The 22,911-nt window shown below is 44.4% G+C and overlaps 1 protein-coding gene across 1 annotated transcript in view; it reads right to left on the minus strand.

Annotated features, from left to right (window-relative positions):
- Positions 1 to 1,373: 1,373 nt before the first annotated feature.
- LOC125486708 (zinc finger protein 385B-like) overlaps positions 1,374 to 22,911 on the minus strand; it is a 47,522-nt gene continuing 25,984 nt past the window's right edge. Inside the window, exons 4-7 of the mRNA XM_048615385.1 lie at positions 12,995 to 13,285; positions 12,133 to 12,308; positions 3,676 to 3,777; positions 1,374 to 1,490 (exon numbers count right to left, since the gene is read on the minus strand). Of these exons, the coding sequence (XP_048471342.1) occupies positions 1,374 to 1,490; positions 3,676 to 3,777; positions 12,133 to 12,308; positions 12,995 to 13,285 (686 nt within the window). The remainder of the gene's footprint in view (positions 1,491 to 3,675; positions 3,778 to 12,132; positions 12,309 to 12,994; positions 13,286 to 22,911) is intronic.

Genomic DNA, 22,911 nt, shown 5'->3' on the forward strand with positions numbered 1-22,911 from the left:
GGTGGGAGGAGGGGATAGGTGGGAGGAAGAACAGGTTAGGGAGGCAGGGACGAGTTGGACTGGTTTTGGGATGCGGTGGGGGGAGGGGAGATTTTGAAACTTGTGAAATCCACATTGATACCATTGGGCTGCAGGGTTCCCAAGCGGAATATGAGTTGCTGTTCCTGCAACCTTCGGGTGGCATCGTTGTGGCACTGCAGGAGGCCCAGGATGGACATGTCATCTGAGGAATGGGAGGGGGAGTTGAAATGGTTCGCGACTGGGAGGTGCAGTTGTTTGTTGCGAACCGAGCGTAGGTGTTCTGCAAAGCGGTCCCCGAGTCTCCGCTTGGTTTCCCCGATGTAGAGGAAGCCACACCGGGTACAGCGGAGGCAGTATGCCACATTGGCAGATGTGCAGGTGAACATCTGCTTGATGTGGAAAGTCTTCTTGGGGCCTGGGATGGGGGTGAGGGAGGAGGTATGGGGGCAGGTGTAGCACTTCCTGCGGTTGCAGGGAAAAGTGCCGGGTGTGGTGGAGCTGGAGGGGAGTGTGGAGCGGACGAGGGAGTCACGGAGAGAGTTGTCCCTCCGGAAAGCAGATAAAGGTGGGGAGGGAAAGATGTCTTTGGTGGTGGGGTCAGATTGCAGATGGCGGAAGTGTCGGAGGATGATGCGTTGGATCCGGAGGTTGGTGGGGTGGTACGTGAGGACGAGGGGGATTCTTTTTTGGTTTTTATTGCGTGGACGGGGTGTGAGGGATGAGGTGCGGGAGATGTCTGGAGACATGGGTTCGAATCCTGCCACTGCAGATGGTGGAATTTGAATCCAAAAAAGAATCTGGACGTAAGAGTTTAATGTTGACCATGATACTATTGGGGTGGCACAGTGGTTAGCACTGCCACCTCACAGCACCAGAGACCCAGGTTTGATTCCACCCTCGGGCAACTGTCTGTGTGGAGTTTGCACATTCTCCCCGTGTCTGCATGGGTTTCCTCCAGGTGCTCTGGTTTCCTCTCACAGTCCAAAGGTGAGCAGGCTAGGTGGATTAGCCATGCTAAATTGCCCATAATGTTCACAGATGTGTAGATTAGGGGATGCTCTGAGGGTCGGTGTGGACTTGTTGGGCCGAAGGGCCTGTTTCCACATTGGAGGGATCCTATTCTATTCTAAAACAAGATATGATCCTGTGAGACACAGGAGTTATTGAGTCAATTGATCAAGAGTGGTTAGTTTTAAAGGAGTGTCTAAAGGGGGAAAAGTGAGATAGAGAGATGGGGAAATGCAGGGAGCAAATTCCAGAGCTTAGTGGAGTATAATTAAGGTCCTTTGTCAAAGTTCCATTACAGAAACTGCACTTCATACTGGTTAATGATCGTGACAATGGTCAATAACTCAAATTTTAATGCTCCCCTCAGGCAGGATGACAGCCTCGAGCACCATGCCAGCTTTGTCCTCACTGTCCAGCGAGGTGGAGAGGCTGGGAGAGAGCACCACCTGGTCAGGTACCCCCTGCTCATTAAAATCGTCTACCAAGATAGAAACTCTCTTCTGTGTTTCTCCCTCATTGACCTGTCACCACTCCCCTTGCTGGGCCATGCCAGCCTGTCCCAACAGGTCAATAAAGGAAAATAAAGAACTGCAGATGCTGGAGATTTGAAATAAAAACAAATTGCTGGAGAAAATCAGCAGACCTGGCAGCATCTTGGAGAGAAAGCAGAATTAATGTTTTGAGTCCAGTGACCCTGCTTCAGACCCTTCTGAAGAAGGACTTGAAAGATTAACTCTGTTTTCTCTCCACAGATGCTGCCAGACCTACAGAGTTTCTCCAGCACTTTCTATTTTTGTCCCAACAAGACCCCAGACTTAATTCAAAGACCAGCTCCATCACTGAATGCTGTCCTTGGGGACCATTGTCCATTCCTGCCAGGGCTGCTGAAACAAGTGAACAGTTGACAATGTGCTTGATTAGCTACTTTGAGGCAAGACTTCCTCTTGGAGAGGACTGGAAGGCCTGGTTTCATTTCAGACTCTTTCCAAATAACAAGAATTATCAATGTTCAAAGGTCTTTGATTGCTAATTACTATAATCTAATTATATTTGCTGCTTGCAATTTCATAGAATTCTTATAGCATAAGAGGAAGCCATTAGAGGTATTGTGTTCTATACTGGCCTTCTGAAGGTGCAACTCACCCAAGGGCTATGCCACAGCCTTCTCTCACAGCCCTGCACATTATTCCTTTTTAATTCTCTTTTAAGTCACAAGATTGAACCTGCCTTTACCATTCTTTCAGGCAGCCCATTCTAGATTCTCTTCATCTGTGCACTGAATGATTGGCTCTTTGTCCTGAGAATGTGCCCGTATGTTCTGAACTGCCCAGCTAGGGGAAATCAACCTCTGTGTTGACCCTGTCAAGTTACTTTGAAACCTTATTTGTTTCAATAAGATCACTTCTCTTCTAAGCTACAGAGCATGAAGAGTGCTTAGCTTCCTGTTGCAGTAACTAACACCCATTTAGCAAACACTTTTATTGATTAAAAACCAAAAGAACTGCAGATGCTGTAAATCAGGAACAAAAACAAAGTTGCTGGAAAAGCTCAGCAGGTCTGGCAGCATCTGTGGAGGAGAAAACAGAGTTAACGTTTTGGGTCTGGTGACCCTTCCTCAGAACCTTTTATTGATTGACAGATAACTGCCTCTGCAAGGATGCTTCTACTGGCTAAGTTTTTGAGCTGGCAGTTTTTGCCATTTTCAAAGTTTTAAATAAGAATCTGACAATTAATAGGAATTATAGCTTGAAAAAGAATAGCCAGAGATTTCCCCCGTGCAGATTCCCAAATTAGCACTCATTCCTCATCATATTCTGTGCTTTCTCAATTACACATTCCCATGCATTGATGTTGGCTTTCCCTTGGTTAATCATTCATATTCTGGATTGTTTCTTGTCCTTATTAATGTCCAGGGTTGACTCCTGCTGAGATGTGTGTTTTATGTACGTCTTTCCCCTGGTCTCACAGCTCCGGCAGTAATTTCAAAACCCGATTCCTTGGTTACCTTGTTATCACTATCCCCTAAAAGTTCCTGTACTGACATGTGGTCCACTTATACCTGGAAGCGTCAGTGCATCACTTCTCATTGAACATGGTGAGAAAATTCTCCTGAACACACTTTATGACACCTTGGCCCACTCTGTCCATTACACTGTTACTGTGCCAGTCGAAGTGCAGAAAAGTAAAGGCCCCTTTACAATTTCTTTATAATTTTTATCTATCTGTAATTTCCATTCAAATTTGTCTGACTGCTTGTGCAATAGACTACACTGAGCATTGTAATGACATCTTTTGTTTGATTCTTACTCTAAGCCAAATCAATTCTGAACTTAACCCCTCTTGGACATCCTTTCTCTCTGCTTTCACATTTGCTTCTGTTTCGTTTCACTTTTTTTAATGGACTTAATTTTGTATTTTATAGTCTTAGAACTAGAAATTTTATACATTCATGAACAACAGGGGCCAAGACAATACAAGGAGCCTGCTTGCATTTCCATTGAGATTCATCCCAACCCCCAGAATAACACAATATCAGATATTTGCTATTTTAGTTCCAGTCTACACCACCAGCCATGAGAGAATGAAAATGGGAAGAGCTGGAATCGGAACAGATCCCATGCCTTCCCCCATTTCACTGACACTTACCGCTGGTGCTTGGAAATTGAGTTGTAGCTTCTTTTTTGGACCAGGTTTGGGCTTTGGAGTCTTTCCTGCAACTCTGTCCTTATGCCGTCGACTGGATATATGCTAAAGACGGGGAAAAAATTCTTTGCTTTTCAGCAGTAAAACATCAAATCATAAAATCCATCTTTGCAAAAGCTGTGCTCTCTTCACTCACTGTTCCCCCAAATATCACCTGCCATATCTTTGCCCTTTCTGAAACACCATTTTCCAAACTCCCTCAAACACCTTCCCTCCAGGTACAGGCAATTGGACTTGGGGCAAGTCTGGATAGGAGTTGTGAAATAGGTGCAAGCAGTAATTGTGGGACAGATACAGGTACAAGTAGACCTCTTTGTGGCATATACAGGCAGCAGGGTGGGGCAGGCACCGAGGGACCTTTGGGGAAAACACAGATGGAGCATGTGAAGGAGGTATTGGTATGTAGTGTGGAGCAAATAAATGTGGCAAGAGTGGAGAAGATGCAAGCAATAAGGATGAGGACTGTACAGCAAGTGCAGACTGAGTTGGTGGGGAAAGTACCATTAGAGCAGATGGGGAAGGTAAAGGCACTAGGTCTAGGGAAGATACAGGAAATGGAGTGTGGGGGCAGGTACAGACAGTGAGTGTGGGACAGCACAAGAAGGATTAATTGGTCTCGTACAGGTAGATGCTGATGTCAAAGCTGGAGAGAAACTGGGGTTTTTATAACACGATCTCAGGATGTGCCAAAGAGCTTGACAACCAGTTAATTACATTTTCAATGAGTGCAGTCGCAGTTGTAGCACAGGAAATGTGGCAACAAACATTTGCACAGTAAGATTCCAGAACCCATATTGAGAGAGAGAGAGCTGATCATCCATTATTAGTGAAAACCGAAAGAACTGCAGATGCTGTAAATCAGGAACAAAAACAGAAGTTGCTGGAAAAGCTCAGCAGGTCTGGCAGCATCTGTGAAGGAAAAAACAGAGTTAACATTTCTTGTCCGGTGACGCTTCCTCGAACAGGACCAGAAACGTCAACTCTGTTTTTTCCTTCACAGATACTGCCAGACCTGCTGAGCTTTTCCAGCAACTTTGTTTTTGCATCCATTATTGGTATTGGTTGAGAGATAAATATCTTCCGGGCCTCCTGCCAGAATCATTTTGCTCCTCATCAAACAGGTTCCATTACATTTTTTACATTCCCTGAGAGAGCAGATGGCCCTTGGTTAACACCTCATTCAAAAGATTATACATTCAAAGGTAAAAGGGCAGTGAAATAAGGACTGGAGCTAATCAGGAGCCAACAAGTGAATTTACACTTGAAGGTTAGGCGTGTGGCGGATGTATTAATTGAATATTTTGTGAGAATTAGAAGTACAGATTCAGGCTCAACTGCTGCTGTGGAGTCTATGGACCACATGTATATTGGCTGCAGGCAGTTGAACCCTGTTTTTAGTTATCTCAGGAATTTGTTCAACAACAAATACAGAAGTTTCTGGGAAAGCTCAGCAGGTCTGGCAGCATCTGTGAAGGAAAAATTGGAGTTTATGTTTTGGGACTGATGACACTTCTCACCTGGCCCGAAATGTTAACTCTGATTTTTTTCTTCACAGATGCTGCCAGACCTGCTGGGCTTTTCCAGCAACTTCTGTTTTTTGTTCCTGATTTACAACATCCACAATTCTTTCAGTTATTATCAGGAATTTGTTGTTGTTCTTGTTTGCACTTCAGCCCCATACCCCAGACTTATTAGCAGCTGGTGCAGTGGGGCTGCAGATAAGTCAGAGGACCTCCTGCTGGCCCAGGCTAAGATAATCATCAACAGGTCTACGAAGCAGGCCACGAACAGGGTCATAAACCATGAATGCCTGCCTCTCCTCCACAGCTATATTCATGCTGGGTGTCATGACCTGCAGTGCACTATCACCCTCCAACACCATTTTGACATAGTTAATTCTCTTGTTTTTTCCTAACTGTTACATTGTTTGTAATTTGTTGTTTGTTTAATTAGATATCTGGGTGATTTGGTGCCTTAAGAAAAGGGACTAAGTTATCATAGAGTCATAGCGATGTATGGCACAGAAACAGACCCTTCGGTCCAATTCATCCACACCGATCAGATTCCTTGGATAAATCTGGTCCCATTTGCCAGCATTGGGCCCATATTCTTCTAAACCATTCCTATTCATATGCTCATCCAGATGCCTTTTAAATGTTGTAATTGTGCCAGCCTCCACCACTTCCTCTGGCAGCTCATTCCATACACGCACCACCCTCTGTGTAAAGAAGTTGCCTCTTAGGTCCCTTTTAAATCTTTCCCCTCTCATCTTATGCCTATGCCTATGCCCTCTAGTTTTGGACTCCCCCACCCCAGGGAAAAGACCTTGTCTACTTACCCTACCCATGCCTTTCATGATTTTAGAGACCTCTATAAGGTCACCCCTCAGTCTCCGACGCTCCAGGGAAAATAGCCTCAAGCTACACATCAACCATGATTCTGGAAAGAGTATCTGCTTACGTTTGAGACTTTGCTCAGACATAACTGACTCTTGTATGAAAATCTCATTCCCTCTTCGTTCTTCTTTTGCGTAGACCTCAGATCTGTGTATAGCAGTGAATTCTGGAATTGGAAGTCAATGCTGCGATTCACATTGGTGCCCTCATTGCCATGTGCTGAATCAAATGAACTGTTTAGAGGCAATGTTGCTTATAAGTCTGGGGTGAAAGTGTTGAAGTTTTGCTAAATTTTTTATCCAGCAAGGGGACCAAATGCTTATGAGTGGTCTCAATCATGACTTTGAGGTCTAGAATGTAATCAGAATATTTTTCACAGGCCTATCCAACTGCTCAAGCCTCTTTCCTGATTATGGAGTTAACGGGAGTCCTTATCCGATAAATGCTCTTGAAGCATAATATTGGGGTTTTCAATATCCTCTGGCTTTCCTGAAAAAGAACAATCCCAATGCCTGTGGCTAAGGCATCCACAGCAATAATCATGGCATATGATTGACAAGGACTAAGATATGGCCGGATGACAGCACGTTCTTAACTTTCTGTTGCTTTGCATCCCACTACGATGCTTATGACTTTGATATGAAAGTTCTCAAGTTTCCTGTAACAGGATCAGGGTATGTTTGATCAATTTGAATTTCTGTGAATCAGCTTTTATTTAGTCTTTGCTGATGATGTGACCTAGAAAACAAATGAAATCTCTAAAAAGTGCACATTTGTTATTCAGCTTGCTGCTTGTAAACATTTCAGGACATCATATAATCTCCTATCGTAGAGCTGGGTAGTTACAGCATGTATTAATATGTCATCCACATCACATTTGATCCGTTGAATTCTCATAGTGTGTTGCAAAATCTCTGGAGCAGAAGCAACACCAAAGAGTAATCTATTGAAACTATATTGATAAAAAGAAGTAATGAAGATAGTGAGGATTCGAAATGCTGTGTGTAAAAGAAGCAGCGAAAACCTGCTATTGGTATCTAGCTTTGTAAATATCATACTGGTGGAAACCTTAGTAAAATTTGCATCACCTGATGACAGAGGATGGTTTTTATCTCGTAACTTTTTCTTTGAGGTGTGAGAGATTGGCACAAATTCATATGGAACCATATGATTGTATTTGGGAATGGTGACCATACGCCAGCACCATTCCATAGGTTTTAGTAACTGAGGAGACAATGTTTTGTTTGATAATGTCCTTCAATTGTTTCTTTACTTTTTCAGTTAGTGGATGAGGGATTTTACTGCGTGTAAAGAGACATACTTGTTTGGTATCAGCTTTCAAAGTGGTTTAATAAGGACTTTCCAGCTTTCCCAGTCCAGTAAATAGTTTGGGATTGTGGTGCTGAAAGACACTTTTTGCAGTATGGGAGAATTCCTAGACTCTGTGCTCATGGTTGAGGGAAAAACATGCCTTCTCACCCAATAAAGAAGATCACAAAGGCTACTGACCAGCCAGTGATACCCACACCTCATGCATGAATAAAAAAAAGTTAGTCATTGGTGATGTATGCTTTCTCCACATAAATATGCTCTTTGAATGTCAGTACAACATCCCTTTAAGTGTATGTATAGAACCTCCAGCTGCAAATAGCTTTAAATAGGTCATAAACTGTTCATGTCCACTAATCATGGGGTGTCATCCAAGATCAACTTAATACCGACACCAGTATCTCGCCTAAATTTGGTTGCATAACCATTTCTATAGATGACTTCTGTCAACTCTACATCAGGTGACTGTTTAATTTTTCCGATGGAAGAGTAATAAAGTTTCTAGGAGCATTATCTGTCCTTCCAACACTACTTTGATTTGTTCCTTCCCTTCTTGCCCCTCCATCCCACTTTTTTAAAATTATTTTTGTTATTGTTGCACTGCCCCTGGTGAGCAGTGTTGGATGTTTGTTGATTCTGTGATTTTCTTAAAAACAGCTGAGTTCTTTCGTATGACCACCCCATGGCCTGCTCCTCAGCATATCTGAAGTAGTCATCAAATGGTCTGGGCAGCAGGTCATGGAAGGGATGGTAATTCCTGACTGCCTGCCTCTCCTTCATGGCTATGCTCGTGCCTGGGTATTTTTAGCAAGAAAGCACATGATGCCCACCAGTAGCCTTAAAGCTGTTACAGAGAGAGAAGTGTAGTATTTTTTCCTGATAACATGATTTGGATTGAGTCCACTCTCTTGTCTTTCTCTTTTATGTTTTGGTTTTTGTTGCATTCCCAATGGTGGCCATTTGGATGTTTGGTTTAATTTATGGTTTTTTTTTAAATAAGGCTGATATCCTCCTCAAGTTGAATGTTGCCTTCTGAAGACAGAACAGTTCCAGGAGGAAAACGTGAAAACAGATGTATGTATTATACTGTAGGTTTGTAACAAAGTATTTGTAAATCTTTGAAAGTCTTTTGCTGCCTAATTTAACACACAATATGTGGAGCATAAGTTTGTATCTGTCTTAACCACTTGCCCTCGCGATGCAATAGTCTACCCAAGTCATGAGCACTGTGATCACCCGTACTTCAGACTGTGTGGCTTCCTCCGTGAGACGTTTGTGATTATCACGTGGAGCTATAGCCAGCAGCGCACAGATATGAGATTGAGGCTGCGTTCAGACCTTTTAGGGTTAGGATTTATACACATTTGGAAAAGTATAGGCTAATTAGGGACAGTCAGAATAGCTTTGTGCAGGGTAGGTCATGTCTTACCAATTTGATTGAATTTTTCAAGGAGGTGACGAAGTTGATTGAGGGTAGAGCAGTGGATGTTACCTATATGAATTTTAGTAAGGCTTTTGACAAGGTCTTTCATGCTAGGCTCATCAAGAAGATTAAGATGCATAAGATCCATGGTGAATTGGCTGCATAGATTCAGAGCTGGCTTGCCCATAGAAGGCAGAGGGTAGTGGTGGAACGTTGTTTTTCAGGCTGGAGGTCTGCATTTAGTGGTGTTCTGCAGGGATCTGTACTGGGACCTCTGCTGTTTGTGATATATATAAAAAGGACTTGGATGAAAATGCAGATGGGTGGGTTAATATGTTTGCAGACAATATAAAGATTGGTGGACTTGTGGATAGTGTAGAAGGTTGTAAAAAGTCACAGTGGGATACAGATCAGTTGCAGATATGGGTGGAGAAATGGCAGATGTAGTTTAATCTGGGTAAGTGTGAGGTGCTGCACTTTGAGAGATCAAATGTTAGGTATTCAGTTAATGGTAGGGCCCTGAACAGCATTGATGTACACAGGGATCTTGGGATTCAAGTCTATAGTTCCATGAAAGTGGCCACAAAAGTAGATAGGGTGGTGAAGAAGGCTTATGATATGCTTGCCTTTATTGGTCAGGGAATTGAGTACAAGAGTCAGAATGGCATGTTGCAGCTTTATAAGACTTTGGTTAGGCTAAACTTAGAGTATTGTGTTCCATTCTGGTCACCACATTATAGGAAGGATGTGGAGGCTTTGGAGAGGGTGCAGAAGAGGTTTAACAGGATGCTGCCTGGATTAGAGGGAATGAACTATAAGGAGAGGCTAGAAAAACTCTGGAGCAGTGGTGGGCAAGGAGAGACTTGATAGAAGTTAATAAAATTATGACATGCATAGATAAAGTTGACAGTCAGAAACATTTTCCTAGAGTTGAAATATCTATAACTAGGGGTATGCATTAAAGGTGAGAGGGGAAAAGTTCAAGGGAGATGTGAGGGACAGGTTTCTTTTACTGAGTGGTAGGAGTCTGGAACGCACTGCTAGGGGTGGTGGTGGTGGTAGAGACAGGTACAATAGGGGCATTTAAAAGATTTTAGATAAACACATGAATATGCAAGAAATGGAGGGATATGGACCAAGGGTTGGCAGAAGGGGTTAGTTTAGTGTGGCATCATGTTCGGCACAACATCATGGGCAAAAGGGCCCATTCCTGTGTTGTACAATTCTATGTTCTAAACTCCATTACCTTGTCTCTGAGCTGGAATCTGGTGGCAGGGAGAATAAGGAGGGAGTCACAACCAGTTCATGGTCACTCTCAAGAAAGCAGGTAGGGTCAAATTATCCTCATGGTTGTGGATGAGCAGCTGCTGTTGTCCAAAGGCACTTGCTTATGGACTTAATAACTTTCTTTTCTCTACTCCTCTAACATCTACACAAATGTCTCTGGTTGCCTTGAACGTATGAGTGCCTCTCGTCATTAGGCAGGGTTATCTTTCAACCAGGTTCACGGCCTTGGGTGACCTGGAGCAGGACAGCAAAGTACGGAGGCCTCAGGGTTAACAGCCTGTCTCCCAGCAAAGCTGCATGGGGTAGTGAGGCTGAATGGGGGACCAGTTAGCACCAGATAAGATGAATAAATCACATTGAACACCTATGAGTTCACATTGGTGAATTTTGTGATTTTTGATTGACTCTATTTTCAGCATTGAAAATTCTGAGTGGACTGGACACAGTAATTGAGGAGGAACTGTTCCATTGGTGCAATGATCAAGAACAAGAGAGCACAGAGATTTAAGATAATCAGCAAATGTAGCAATGGTGACATCTTCTTACGGGCAAATATTAATGGTCAATATGTGCCGGCCTAGCCAGTAATGCTTTTTCACACAGTGAGCGGTTAAGGTCTGGGGATGCACTGTCTGAGATTGTGATGAAATCAGGTTCAAACAAGGGAATCAGAATGTCATGTGAAAAGGTTGAACATACACAGCTATGGGGAGAAGGCAAGGGACCGACACTAGATGAACTGGCCATTTGCAGGTCCAGCACAGATACATTGGACTGAACAGCCTCTTTCTGTGCTGTAACTATTCTAACATCCTGTGATTACAGCTCTTAGTATGAGGCCTCCCTAAGTACAACAGTGGGAGAGTCAACATGCGTGAAGTCTCTGGAATAAGAATTGACACAGCCATGTTATGACTTACGAGTGAATAAAGCTGACAATGAGTGAGGACAGGGCTTTTAGAGAGGAGTATGACATCCTGACTATCTCCACTTAGATGTGCTTGAGGAATTGCTGGAGATTCTCCGAAAGTATCCCTTCTCTCTGATTTCTGAAGAAAAGTCCAGGAATCAAAAAGTTGACACTGCTTTCTCTCCACAGATGCTGCCATACCTGCTGAGTTTCTCCAGCAATTTCTGTTTCTGTTTCAGAATCCCCTCCTGTGTTGGGAGCAATGAATGGTGGGAATAAAAGGTTATTTTACAGATGTATCAGTTGCCATAGTAACAGAAGTCAGTGAAAAGAAGAAATGCTTGTTGAACTATATAAGATTATGAAGAAAGGGGGTCAATATGAAGACATTAGTCAGTCAGTCACTATTACTCTGTCAGACCAAATGTCACTTGAAAGAAGTGACTGGTTAGGATGTAACTGGTTGATAAATTAGGCACAACATTTGGGTGGTTTATTGATTAGATTTTCACCTGAACTTGCCCCTACCTGGTATTAGACACTATTATATTTGACATTTTAGTTTTAAGAAACCTTGAATACCACAATCTTCTTTAGAGTGGGTGGTTTCCCCTCCACTATTGATGAGCTCTCACTTTCTGCATGTCTAGGCCCAGGCAAGAGGCACAAGCCTGGTGATGTTTAAATCAATCTGGGGCTGCTTCCAACTGATCAATCTCTACTCCACCTCCAAGCCTCTCCCATTACACTTGTGTCTAGTCCTTGAAAGCCCCATATCTGATCAGAACCGAAAGAACTATGGATACTGTAAATCAGAATCAAAAACAGAAATTGCCGGAAAAGCTCAGCAGGTCTGGCAGCATCTGCGGAAAGAAATCAGGGTTAACATTTTGGGTCGAGTGACCCTTCCTCAGAACACAGTTCCCAAAATGTTAAATCTGATTTCTCTCCACAGATGCTGCTAGACCTGCTGAGATTTTCCAGCAATTTCTGTTTTTGTTCCATATCTAATCAGACTCAGTTTTGGAATGAGGATAAATCAGATCAATTTGCACCTGCTTCAGTTGCATTTCCGAGTTAACACAAACGCCACATAATTGACAGTGGAAAATCCTATCCTGTAATCCAGAACAGCGCCTTGTTTGACCGTGGGGTTTGAAATGTGGCTTTGGATAAACCTTTATAGGACCCAAACCTTTCTGAGCTGCCATCATGGTCTTGTGCTTAGTGCCTAAAACAAAGAGAGAACGTATTTATTCTTCAAAACATCATCCATTCAAACCATCATTCCTTTTCTGGATAGCTGCTGATTCATAGAATTCCCAGAGTGTGGGAACAGGCCATTTGGCCCAACAAATCCATACGGACCCTCCATCAAGCGCATTCCCCTTCTCTATAACCCTGCATTTCCCGTGGCCAACATACCTAACCTACATATCCCTGAACACTATGGGCAACTTAGCATGACCAATTCACCTGACTTGCCTTGCATAGTCCAAAGATGTGCAACCGGAGCACTCAGTGGAAACCCACCCATAGGGAGAACACGCAAACTCCACACAGACAGTTGCCCGAGGTTGGATTCAAACCCGGATCCCTGGCGCTACGAGGCAGCAGTGCTAACTACTGAGCCACTATGCCAGTCTTATTCACCAATACTTGCCAATCATGTGTTTATTCCCAAGGTGTTTCATTATGGAATTATCATAGCTAAACAATTACCCAGAGTGAGAGATGAGGGGTAGAATTTTGGGGAATTTATACTGAGGCTGACCCCATTGCCCAAGCAAATCTTGCTGTTAATTTGAGAACATCACAGAGCATTATTTGCTGAAGGAAATTTGCAGCAACTTTTAATGTTTGAACACAGAACCATAGGAGATGGAGAGACATTTCTGAAAGGAAGCTGTCACTCACCACTGTTGTGAGCATGCAGTTGGGATAGTGAATTCAGGCCTACTTTGCAGAGTGAACAGTATTGCAGTTTCATTGCTGTCTCCTTGTCAGACTCCTTGCTAACCATTCCAGTTTCAGCTAGTGTCACTCTCTCCACGCCAGAAGCTCCTGTCGTCATGGTTCCGGTAGCCAACGTACTGTCAGTTGATGCACTGAGGATGGTTGATGGTTGAAGGTCAGGAGTGAGCAATGGGGAAATGGGCCAGAGAGTTTCTGAGGAAACTGCAGTAGGGACAATCTTTATACGAGCTTCTGTTGAAAAAAGAGCAACATACTAAACATGAAATAGGTCTGTGTTGTTAAGCTCAGTCTCCCCTTGGCTATGTTTCATTGAACCAGCCATTGACTCCATGCTGGCTGTGTCAAGCAGTCTAGTCAGTCTCACTCACCCACTTGATCCACACAGTTTACCCACCTCCGGGTACCCTGTATCCAATTTCAAAACAAAAACAAAGTAGCTGGAAAAGCTCAGCAGGTCTGGCAGCATCTGTGAAGGAGAAAACAGAGTTAACGTTTCGGGTCCGGTGACCCTTCCTCAGAACTGATGGTGGCTGGGAAAACGTCAGTTTATATGCAGAAAATAGGGAGGTGGGTGGGGTAGGGAGTAAATGATAGGATAGAGCCCAAAGAGAGAGAAAGACAGTTGGACAGACAAAGGAGTTGCTAACGATCAGGCTGGGAGGGTGAATCGTTGTTAATGGGGACTGTTAGTGACTAACAACAGGGGGTGTGCAGTGGCAGGCTATGTGGTAACAAGGCCTGGTGTGTGGGGTGGGGGGGCTGGGACATGGAAGATTTTAGGCCATAAAGTTATTGAACTCAATATTGAGTCCGGAGGGCTGTAGGGTCCCCAAGTGGAAAATGAGGTGTTGTTCCTCCAGCTTGTGCTGGGCTTCACTGGAACACTGTAGCAAGCCGGAGACAGATGTTGGCCAGGGAGCAAGGTGGTGCATTGAAGTGGCAGGCAACAGGTAGTTCAGAGTCTTTTTTGCGAGCAGAACATAGATGTTCTGCGAAACAGTCACCAAGTCTACACTTCGTTTCCCCAATGTAGAGGAGACCACAATGTGAGCAGCGAATGCAGTAGCCTAGATTCTTGGAAGTGCAGGTGAAGTGTTGCTTCACCTGGAAGGAATGTTTGGGCCCTTGGATACTGGGGAGGGAGGAAGTAAATGCGCAAGTGTTGCACCTTCGCCGGTTACAGGGGAAGGTGCCGTAGGGCTGTGGGGAGGTGTTGGGGGTGAAGGAAGTATGGACCAGGGTGTCCCAGAGCAAACAGTCCCTGCGGAAGGTGGACAAGGGAGGGGAGGGGAATATGTGTCTGGTGGTGGCATCTTTCTGGAGGTGACAGAAATGGCGTCTGATGATCTTCCGGATGTGGATGCTGGTGGGATGGTAGTTGAGGATAAGGGGAACCCTATCGCTGTTGCGGGATGGAAGAGAAGGGGTGAGGGCAGAAGTGCAGGAGATGGGTCGGACCCGATTGAGGGCCCTGTCGACAACGGAGCTGGGGAATCCTTGGTTGAGGAAGAATGTGGACATTTTGGAGGCTCCTTTGTCAAAGTTGGCCTCATCTGAACATATGCAACGGAGACGGAGGAACTGAGAAAATGGGATGGAGTCTTTACAGGAAGTGGGGTGTGAGGATGTATAGTCCAGGTAGCTGTGGGAGTTGGTGGGTTTGTAATGGATAATTTCCTTTGAAATCATTAAGTGTCTCCATTCCTATCTGCCTCATGGGCAACTAGTTCCAGGTCATTGCCACTTGCAGTGTGAAATGGATCTTCCTCACATTCCACCCACAGCTTTTGTCAAAAAAAAAGTTGTTTTGGGTTTGGGTCCAGAAACCTCCATCCTGGATCCCTACCTACCACTGCCGAGCCCTCTCACTAAAAGAAAGTATTTATTGTCAAATCTCTCCTCAGCGATCTTCTTCTGTCCAAGGAAAACAGTATTAGACTGAGTCAACATGCATGAATAAAAGATCTAATCACACAATAAGGAGCCAGCGGATGTGTTTTACTTAGACTTTCAGAAAGTTTTTCCATTAAGCCCCACATAAGTGATGAGCATGTAAAATGAAAGCACGTGAGTTTGAAGGTAGTGTACTCACATGGACGGAAAACTAGTTGGCAGACAGGAAACAATGAATAGAAATAAATGGGTATTTTTCTCAGAGGCAGCTAGATTCTAGTGGGGTGCCACAGAGATCGACGCTTGGACACCAGCTATTGTTGTACCTTTTTTATTTACATGTGAACAGTACATAGACTCTGACCAGTTACCGGAGAGCCAGTCCCTAGACTGAGGAGTATCTCTGAGACTCCCGTTTATAATCTATCAGCGAACGCTCCCTGATTGGCCAATCAGGGATCTCATTAACAATGAGACCCACCTGGCCCTCATTCCAATCACTGCATCCTTCCCCACACCAACCCCCCCACCCCCCACCAACGACCCCCCACCCCCACCCCCCTTAAGTCTGGGGATGTGTGTGTGTTTTTTTTCTGTGTGTAGCTTCTCCTGGGATGTTTTCACACCAGGTCCAGTTCCTTCAACTTTGACTTGGGTACAGGCAGCATGTATTGGACCATAGCCTGCCTCTTGGGCCTGGAACATCTCGGATGAAATTCCTCTTCCTCTTCAGGCAGTAACAGTACTGACGCTGAGACATCAGCTGCATCTATCTTGGACTCCAAGGTTTCTTCAATGTTAGATGAAGGGGGAAAGCCCTCCTGACAGCCTTTCTTGCTATTCTGAGGGGCCAGGCATGTTTTATCCTGCCCTGTTTGTGAGGTAGCAGCTTTCATGTGACCCACATGTTTATTTAGGACCCCCTCACCTACCCAAACTTTGTGTGTCATGGGACCTGATCTCGCCTCTTACCTATACAGGGCCATTTCTGTGATTTCAACACCAAACTTTTTCCCCTGAAGTAAACTGTCTCTCGCACTTAGAGCTGGCATGTGGCTAATATTGGCATTCCTGATGCTGTTTCACCTTCTGTCCCGGGTCCAGGAATATCAGGTTTGACCTGGTGAGTCGTCTTCTTGCCATCAGCAACTCTGCTGGAGCTATTCTTGTAGTTGTGTGGTGGGTGGTTCTATAATCAAACCGGAACGAGGACTGTTTGGTATCAAGTGAAGCTGTTGGCTGTCTCTTTAAGCCTTCTCTTTTCACCATACCACTGGATGATGAATGGTATGGAGCTGTCCAAACATACCGAATGCAACTTGACTTTAGGAAGTACCCGAAATCTCTGCTGGTAAATGACATCCCATTATCCGTGACTAATACTTCCAGGAATCTGTGTATTGCAAGTGATGCTCGCAGCTTTTCAGTTGTCATCCAAGGTTGCCGAACGAACTCTATGCACGTCCAACCACTTTGAATAGGCTTGCACAATGATCAAGAACATTGAGCCAATGAAAGGGCCAGCATAATCAACGTATAACTAAGTACAGGGTTTACCCAGCCATTCCAATGAATATGGATGAGCTGCTGGCAATAATTTCTGTTCTTGTTGGCACTCTGGGTGCTGCCCCACCATTGTGGCTACATCGACATCCAATTGGCCACCAGACATAACTTCTTGACAATATCTTCATTTTGGAAACCCCCAGCTGACCCTGGAGGAGTTCAGCCAGTATCGGGCAGTGACCTTTACTCCAGGCAATCACTCTTGCTCTCCATAATAATGTGTCTTCCTCTACAGTGATCTGGTCTTGCCAGGTCCAGAAAGGTTTCAGTTCTGGTTGTGTTTCTCCCATCACCGCCCACTTTTTCAGTTTTGCCAGGCCAGGATCTTTTTGTGTCCACAGATCGATATTGTCAGCGGTGACTGTAAGGGTGTCCAGGTTTAAATCCAGAATGGAGTCTTCCAGGAGAGGCACCATTGGTGGTTTATCCCCTAGTGGGAGGCCACTCAAGGCATCCGTATTTGCGACCTGCCCTCTCAGAAGGTGTTCCAACTTGTAGTTGTATGCACTGAGAATAAGAGCCCACTATTGAATTTGACCAGAAGCTATGGGCAGCACCACTTTGTCATCTTTAAGTTGTTGTAGCAGGGGGTTGTGGTCCATTACTGTTACGAATTTACATTTATAAAAGTGTGGTGGAACTTTCACACACCAAAGATGACTGCCAAACCTTCCTTCTTTATCTGGGTGTATTTACATTCAGCATCAGTCAAAGTCTGGGAAGCATGCACTATCGGACCATCCTCTCCGTTGGGCCACCGCTGCTCCAATGCTACCCCTATATCGTACAGGGAGACATCGCAAGTCAGCATCTTATCTCACTTGGGGTCATAGTAGGCAAAACCTTAGATGATGATAGTTGCTTTTTTACTTCCCTGAAGGCTTCTTCTTGGCTATTTGACCATTTCCAAGGCTGACCCTTTTTCAATAGAGGGTGTAAGGGTGCCAAATGGAGGCTGGGTTACTTATGAATTTTCCTTAATATTTCATCAGCCCAAGAAAAGACCTAAGCTCTGGTACAGACGTGGGACCCAGAGCATCTGTGATCACCCTCACTTTATCTTCCAAGAGACGTGATCTGTTCTTGTCAACTCTCTAGCTCAGATAAATCACTTGTGTGTCTGGAACACACATTGTTCCCTTCTAAGGCATATTTCCATGCTTAGGAAAGAAACCTAACAGCTATGTTCAAGTTTTCCAAGTGGTCTTTATTGGTATCCCAAATTATTAGCATTTCATTCAAACAAATGGCAACCTGCGGTGGACCTTTGTAAAATGTTCTACATCGTCCACTGGAAAACAGCGCAGGCTGATGATACCCCACATTGCAACCTTGTTTATTGGTGCAAACCCTTAAGGGCATTATTTGGGGCATTCCTCTGAGACTCTTCATCTAGTTGCAATTGCAGGTATGCATAGTGAATGTCCAGTTTTGTGAAGGACAGCACACTCCTGACGGTTTTGCGTACGAGTCCTCTATGCGAGGGATTGGGTATTTATCCAGCTGTGAGTAGTGGTTTACCATTTGCTTAAAATCCCTACAAAGGTGAACCAACCCATCAGGCCTCACAATCGGTATGACGGTGCTGCCCATTCTGCAAACAGTAATGGTTTGATGGTTCCTTCGCTTTCTAGCCTCCTGATTTCTGCCTCAACTTTTGCACGTAAGGAAAATGGCACTAGGTGGCCCTTATGTCAATACGTAAAGTGGCTTTATCTCCTTTGATAGTCCGTATACCTTCCTGAAAAACTTCTGAGTCCTTAATTAGGACTTCACTCGGGCAGCCATTTTCTAATCGAAAAATGTTGAGCCAATCAAAGTGAATCTTCCTCAACCAATTCCGTCCCATCAAGCTGGAACCTGAGCCTCTTACTACAATCAGTGGTAACTGCACCAACTGCTTTCTACAGTAGACCAGAAGCGAAGTCTTACCCTTAATCTGTAAAGGTTCCCCAGTATAGGTTCTCGGTCTGGCCGAGGTCATGCACAAACTTAAGAGTTGGATTCCAGAGAGAGTCTTGTTAAAGACTGGTTCAGCAATCACTGATACTGCTGCTCTGGTATTGACCTCCATTAGAAACAGGTGACCATTTATCAAGACATTTAGTTTGGTTCTGATTTGCATGTTACTGAACAATTTACCCATTCCAACCCGTATGTAGGTGGACTTTCCAGGATGTGCACTCTACTGGATACCAGCCTATGAGTTCTCCTACTCAAGTCAGACCTTGTAGGACTATTTTGCTGTCTCAAGTCCACATACCAGCAGCAACTAAAATGGCTTGCTGGCCTGGATCCCGAAGAACATTTTAACCATTTGGCTGAGACTCAGCATTGCTTTGGGGGTTTTGCTGCGGGCTGACCTAAGATCCCTGTGCTCAGGACATTCCCTGCATGAGGCTTTGCAGTTCCCTGCTCTCAAGTGGTTCTCCCCAAATTCAATCGGACAGTTGAGGGTGTCCACTTCCATCAGGATACCCTATAGTTCACAGGCTCGAGTTGCTGAGTTTTCTAATGACAAAGCCAGTTGTGGTGCCAGTTTGAAATCCAGCTGGGTTTCAGCTAGTAGGGTCTTTTATATGGTTAAATCATTTATCCTACATACCAAACAATCTCTCAGCATCTCTAATTGTTAAACCAAAATCACATACCTCTGCCAGCCGTCTTAACCTTATCAAAAACCCCGATATGGATTCCCCTGGTACTTGAACTGCTAAATAAAACCGATAGCGCCTCAGAATTAGGAAGCGGCTTGGGGTCATTATATTCCTGAACCAAATCCATCAACAAATGAAAGGCTTTAGTTTCTGGTGCCTCAGGGAAAGTAAGGCTCCTAATAACTGAAAATGCTGCAAGGCAACATTCAGTCAGAAGAATTGTTCATTGCTTTTCATCTGCCCCAATGTTGTTTGCTTGGAAAAAAAGACACATTCTTTCCACGTACTGGGCTCAGTCTTTGCTGGAAAAATGAGTCAAGCTTCCTAAAGAAAGGTATGATAGTAGAAATATTTACACCAAATCAAAGGTGACTGTTGCGAGCGAATTTGCTTCAGCAGCGTATTGCTTTCTCCCGTCATCACTGAAATAACTCCACAGAGACCAGAATCCCATCTCCAAGTCACCCTTTATATATGTGTGCACAGTATGTAGACTCTAACCAGCTACCTCAAAGCTAGTCCCTAAAATGAGGAGAATCTCTGAGACTCCTGTTTATATCTGTCTGCCAGAGCTTCTAGATTGGCCCCCAGTTGATCTCATACCCAATGAATCCATTATTCCAACTCACTGTTTCCTGCCCATTATCCAAGTGTCCATCCATGGCAATGTACTATTTCCAGCGCCCTGGGCTCTTATCGTATGATTTAACCTTTTGTGAGGTACCTTGTCAAATGTCTTCTGGAAGTCCAAAATGTAACTGGAACCTCCCAAGTGCAAATAGCTTGGATGGAGCAGATTTTGTCAGGTGTGTCCAGGAAGGATTTCTGACTCAATATGTAGATAGGCCGACTAATGAGGAGGCTTTATTGGATTTGGTGCTTGGCAACGAACCAGGTCAGGTGTCAGATCTCTCAGTGGGAGAGCATTTCAGTGATAGTGACCACAACTCCCTGGCTTTTCCTATGGTCATGGAGAGGGATGGGAGCAGACAGTATGAGAAAGTATTTAATTGGGGGAGGGGGAATTACAATGCTATTAGGCAAGAACTATGGAGCACCAATTGGGATCAGATGTTCTCGGGGAAATACACAATAGAAATGTGGAGGTTGTTTAGGAAGCAGTTGCTACAGGTACTGGGTTTGTCCCACTGAGGCAAGGAAAGGATGAAGGAACCTTGGATGACAAGACATGTTGAACACCTAGTCAAGAGAAAGAAGGAAGCTTACTTAAGGTTGCGGAAGCAAGGATCGGACAGGGCTCTAGAGGTCTACAAGGTAGCCAGGAAGGAACTGAAGAATGGACTTAGGAGAGTTAGAAGCAGGTGTAAGAAAAACTTGGCGGGTAGGATCAAGGAAAACCCCAAGGCTTTCTATACATATGTGAGGAGTCAGAGGAGGTAGGGGAGGTCCTTAATGAATACTTTGCTTTAGTATTCATCAGTGAGAGGGACCTTGGGACGTTTGTGAGGACAGCATGAAACAGGCAGATATGCTCGAACAGGTTGTTGTTAGGAAGGAGGATGCGCTAGAAATCTTGAAAAACATGATAGATAATCCCCTGGGCCAGAAGGGTCCAAGATCACTACGGGAAGCGAGGGAAGAGATTGCTGCCCCTTTGGCAATGATCTTTGCATCCTCACTGTCCACTGGAGCAGTGCCAGAAGATTGGAGGGTGGCAAATGTCATTCCCTTGTTCAAGAAAGAGAATAGGGATAATCCTGGAAATTACAGACCAGTCAGTCTTTCTTCTGTGGTGGGCAAATTATTGGAGAGGATTCTGAGAGATAGTATTTATGACTATTTCGAAAAGCACAGTTTGATTAGAAATAGTCAGCATGGCTTTGTGAGGGGCAGGTCATGCCTCACAAGGCTTATTAAATTCTTTGAGGATGTGACAAAACACATCGATGAAGGTAGAGCAGTGGATGTGATGTATATGGATTTTAGCAAGGCATTCGATAAGGTTCCACGTGTAGGCTCATTCAGAAAGTAAGGAAGCATGGGATTCAGGGAAATTTGGCTGTCTGGATACAAAACTGGCAGTCCAATAGAAGACCGAGGGTAGTAGTAGATGGAAAGTATTCAGCCTGGAACTCGGTGACCAGTGGTGTGCCACAGGGATCTGTTCTGGGACCTCTGCTCTTTGTGATCTTTATAAATGACTCGGATGAGGAAGTGCAAGGGTGGGTGAGTAAGTTTGCCGATGACACAAAGGTTGGTGGAGTTGTGGACAGCGTGGAGGGCTGTTGTAGGTTGCAATGGGACATTGACAGAATGCAGAGCTGGGCAAAGAAGTGGCAGATGGAATTCAACCCAAAAAAGTGTGAAGTGATTCATTTTGGAAGGTCAAATTTGAATGCAGAATACAGGGTCAATGGCAGGATTCTCAGCAGTGTGGAGGAACAGAGTGATTTTGGGGTCCACGTCCATAGATCCCTCAAAATTGCTATCCAAGTTGATAAGGTTGTAAAGAAGGCATATGGTGTGTTGGCTTTCATTGGCAGGGGAATTGAGTTTAATAGCCGTGAGGTTAATCTGCAGCTCTATAAAACTCTGGTTAGACCACATTTGGAATATTGTGTTCAGTTCTGGTCACCTCATTACAGGAAAGATGTGGAAGCTTTAGGGAGGGTGCAGAGGAGATTTACCAGGATGCTGCCTGGACTAGCGGGCAGGTCTTATGAGGAAAGGTTGAGGGAGCTAGGGCTTTTTTCAATGGAGTGAAGAAGGATGAGAGTTGATTTGATAGAGGTTTACAAGATGATGAGAGGCATAGATAAAATGGATAGTCAGAGACTTTTTTCCCAGGGTGGAAATAACTATTACGAGGGGGCATAATTTGAAGGTGATTGGAGGAAGGTAAAGGGGAGATGTCAGAGGTAGGTTCTTTACACAGAGAGTGGTGGGTGTGTGGAATGTGCTGCCGGCAGTGGTAGTGGAGTCAGATACTTTAGAGACTTTTAAGCGACTCTTGGATAGGCACATTGGAGGATAGTAAAATGTAGGGTATGCAGGGTAGATTGATCTTAGTAGGATAATAGGTTGGGACAACATTGTGGGCCGAAGGGCCTGTATTGTGCTGGACTGTTCTATGTTCTATGTAACACATCTACTGATTCCCCTCTATCCACTCTGGTTGAGACTTCCTCAAAAAAACTGATAAATTAGTCAGACATGATCTGCCTTTCATGATGCCATGATGACCTGGCTTGATTAGACTATGGTTTTCCAAGTGTGTTGCTATTGCTTCTTTAATATTTGATTTTAACACTTTTCCAACAATAGATGTTAGGCTAATTGGCCTTCAGTTCCTAGCTTTCGCCTCCGTCCCATTTTGAACAGGAATGTCACCAGTGTAAGAAGGAGCTTAGTGTACCTGGCCGAACCCAAACTGGGCATCAGTGAGTAGGTCATTGCAGAGCAGGTGCTGTTTGACAGCACTGCTGATGACACCAATCATCACTCTACTGATGATCTAGAGTAGACCGATGGGGCTGTAATTAGTTGGGTTGAATTTGTCTTGCATTTTATGGACATACCTGGGCAATTTTCCATGTTGTTGAGTAGATGCCAGCATTGTAGCTGTACTGGAACAGCTTGGCTCGGCGTCTACCAAGGTCTGGAGTACAAGTCTTCTGAGCTATTGCTGGTATATTGTCTGGGTCCTTAGCCTTTGCAGTACCTTGTGCCTCCAACCGTTTCTTGATATCACATGGAGTGAATTGAATTGGCTAAAGACTG

The sequence above is a fragment of the Rhincodon typus genome, chromosome 32 (assembly GCF_021869965.1).
Source record: "Rhincodon typus isolate 14 chromosome 32, sRhiTyp1.1, whole genome shotgun sequence".
Taxonomy (NCBI): Eukaryota; Metazoa; Chordata; class Chondrichthyes; order Orectolobiformes; family Rhincodontidae; genus Rhincodon; species Rhincodon typus.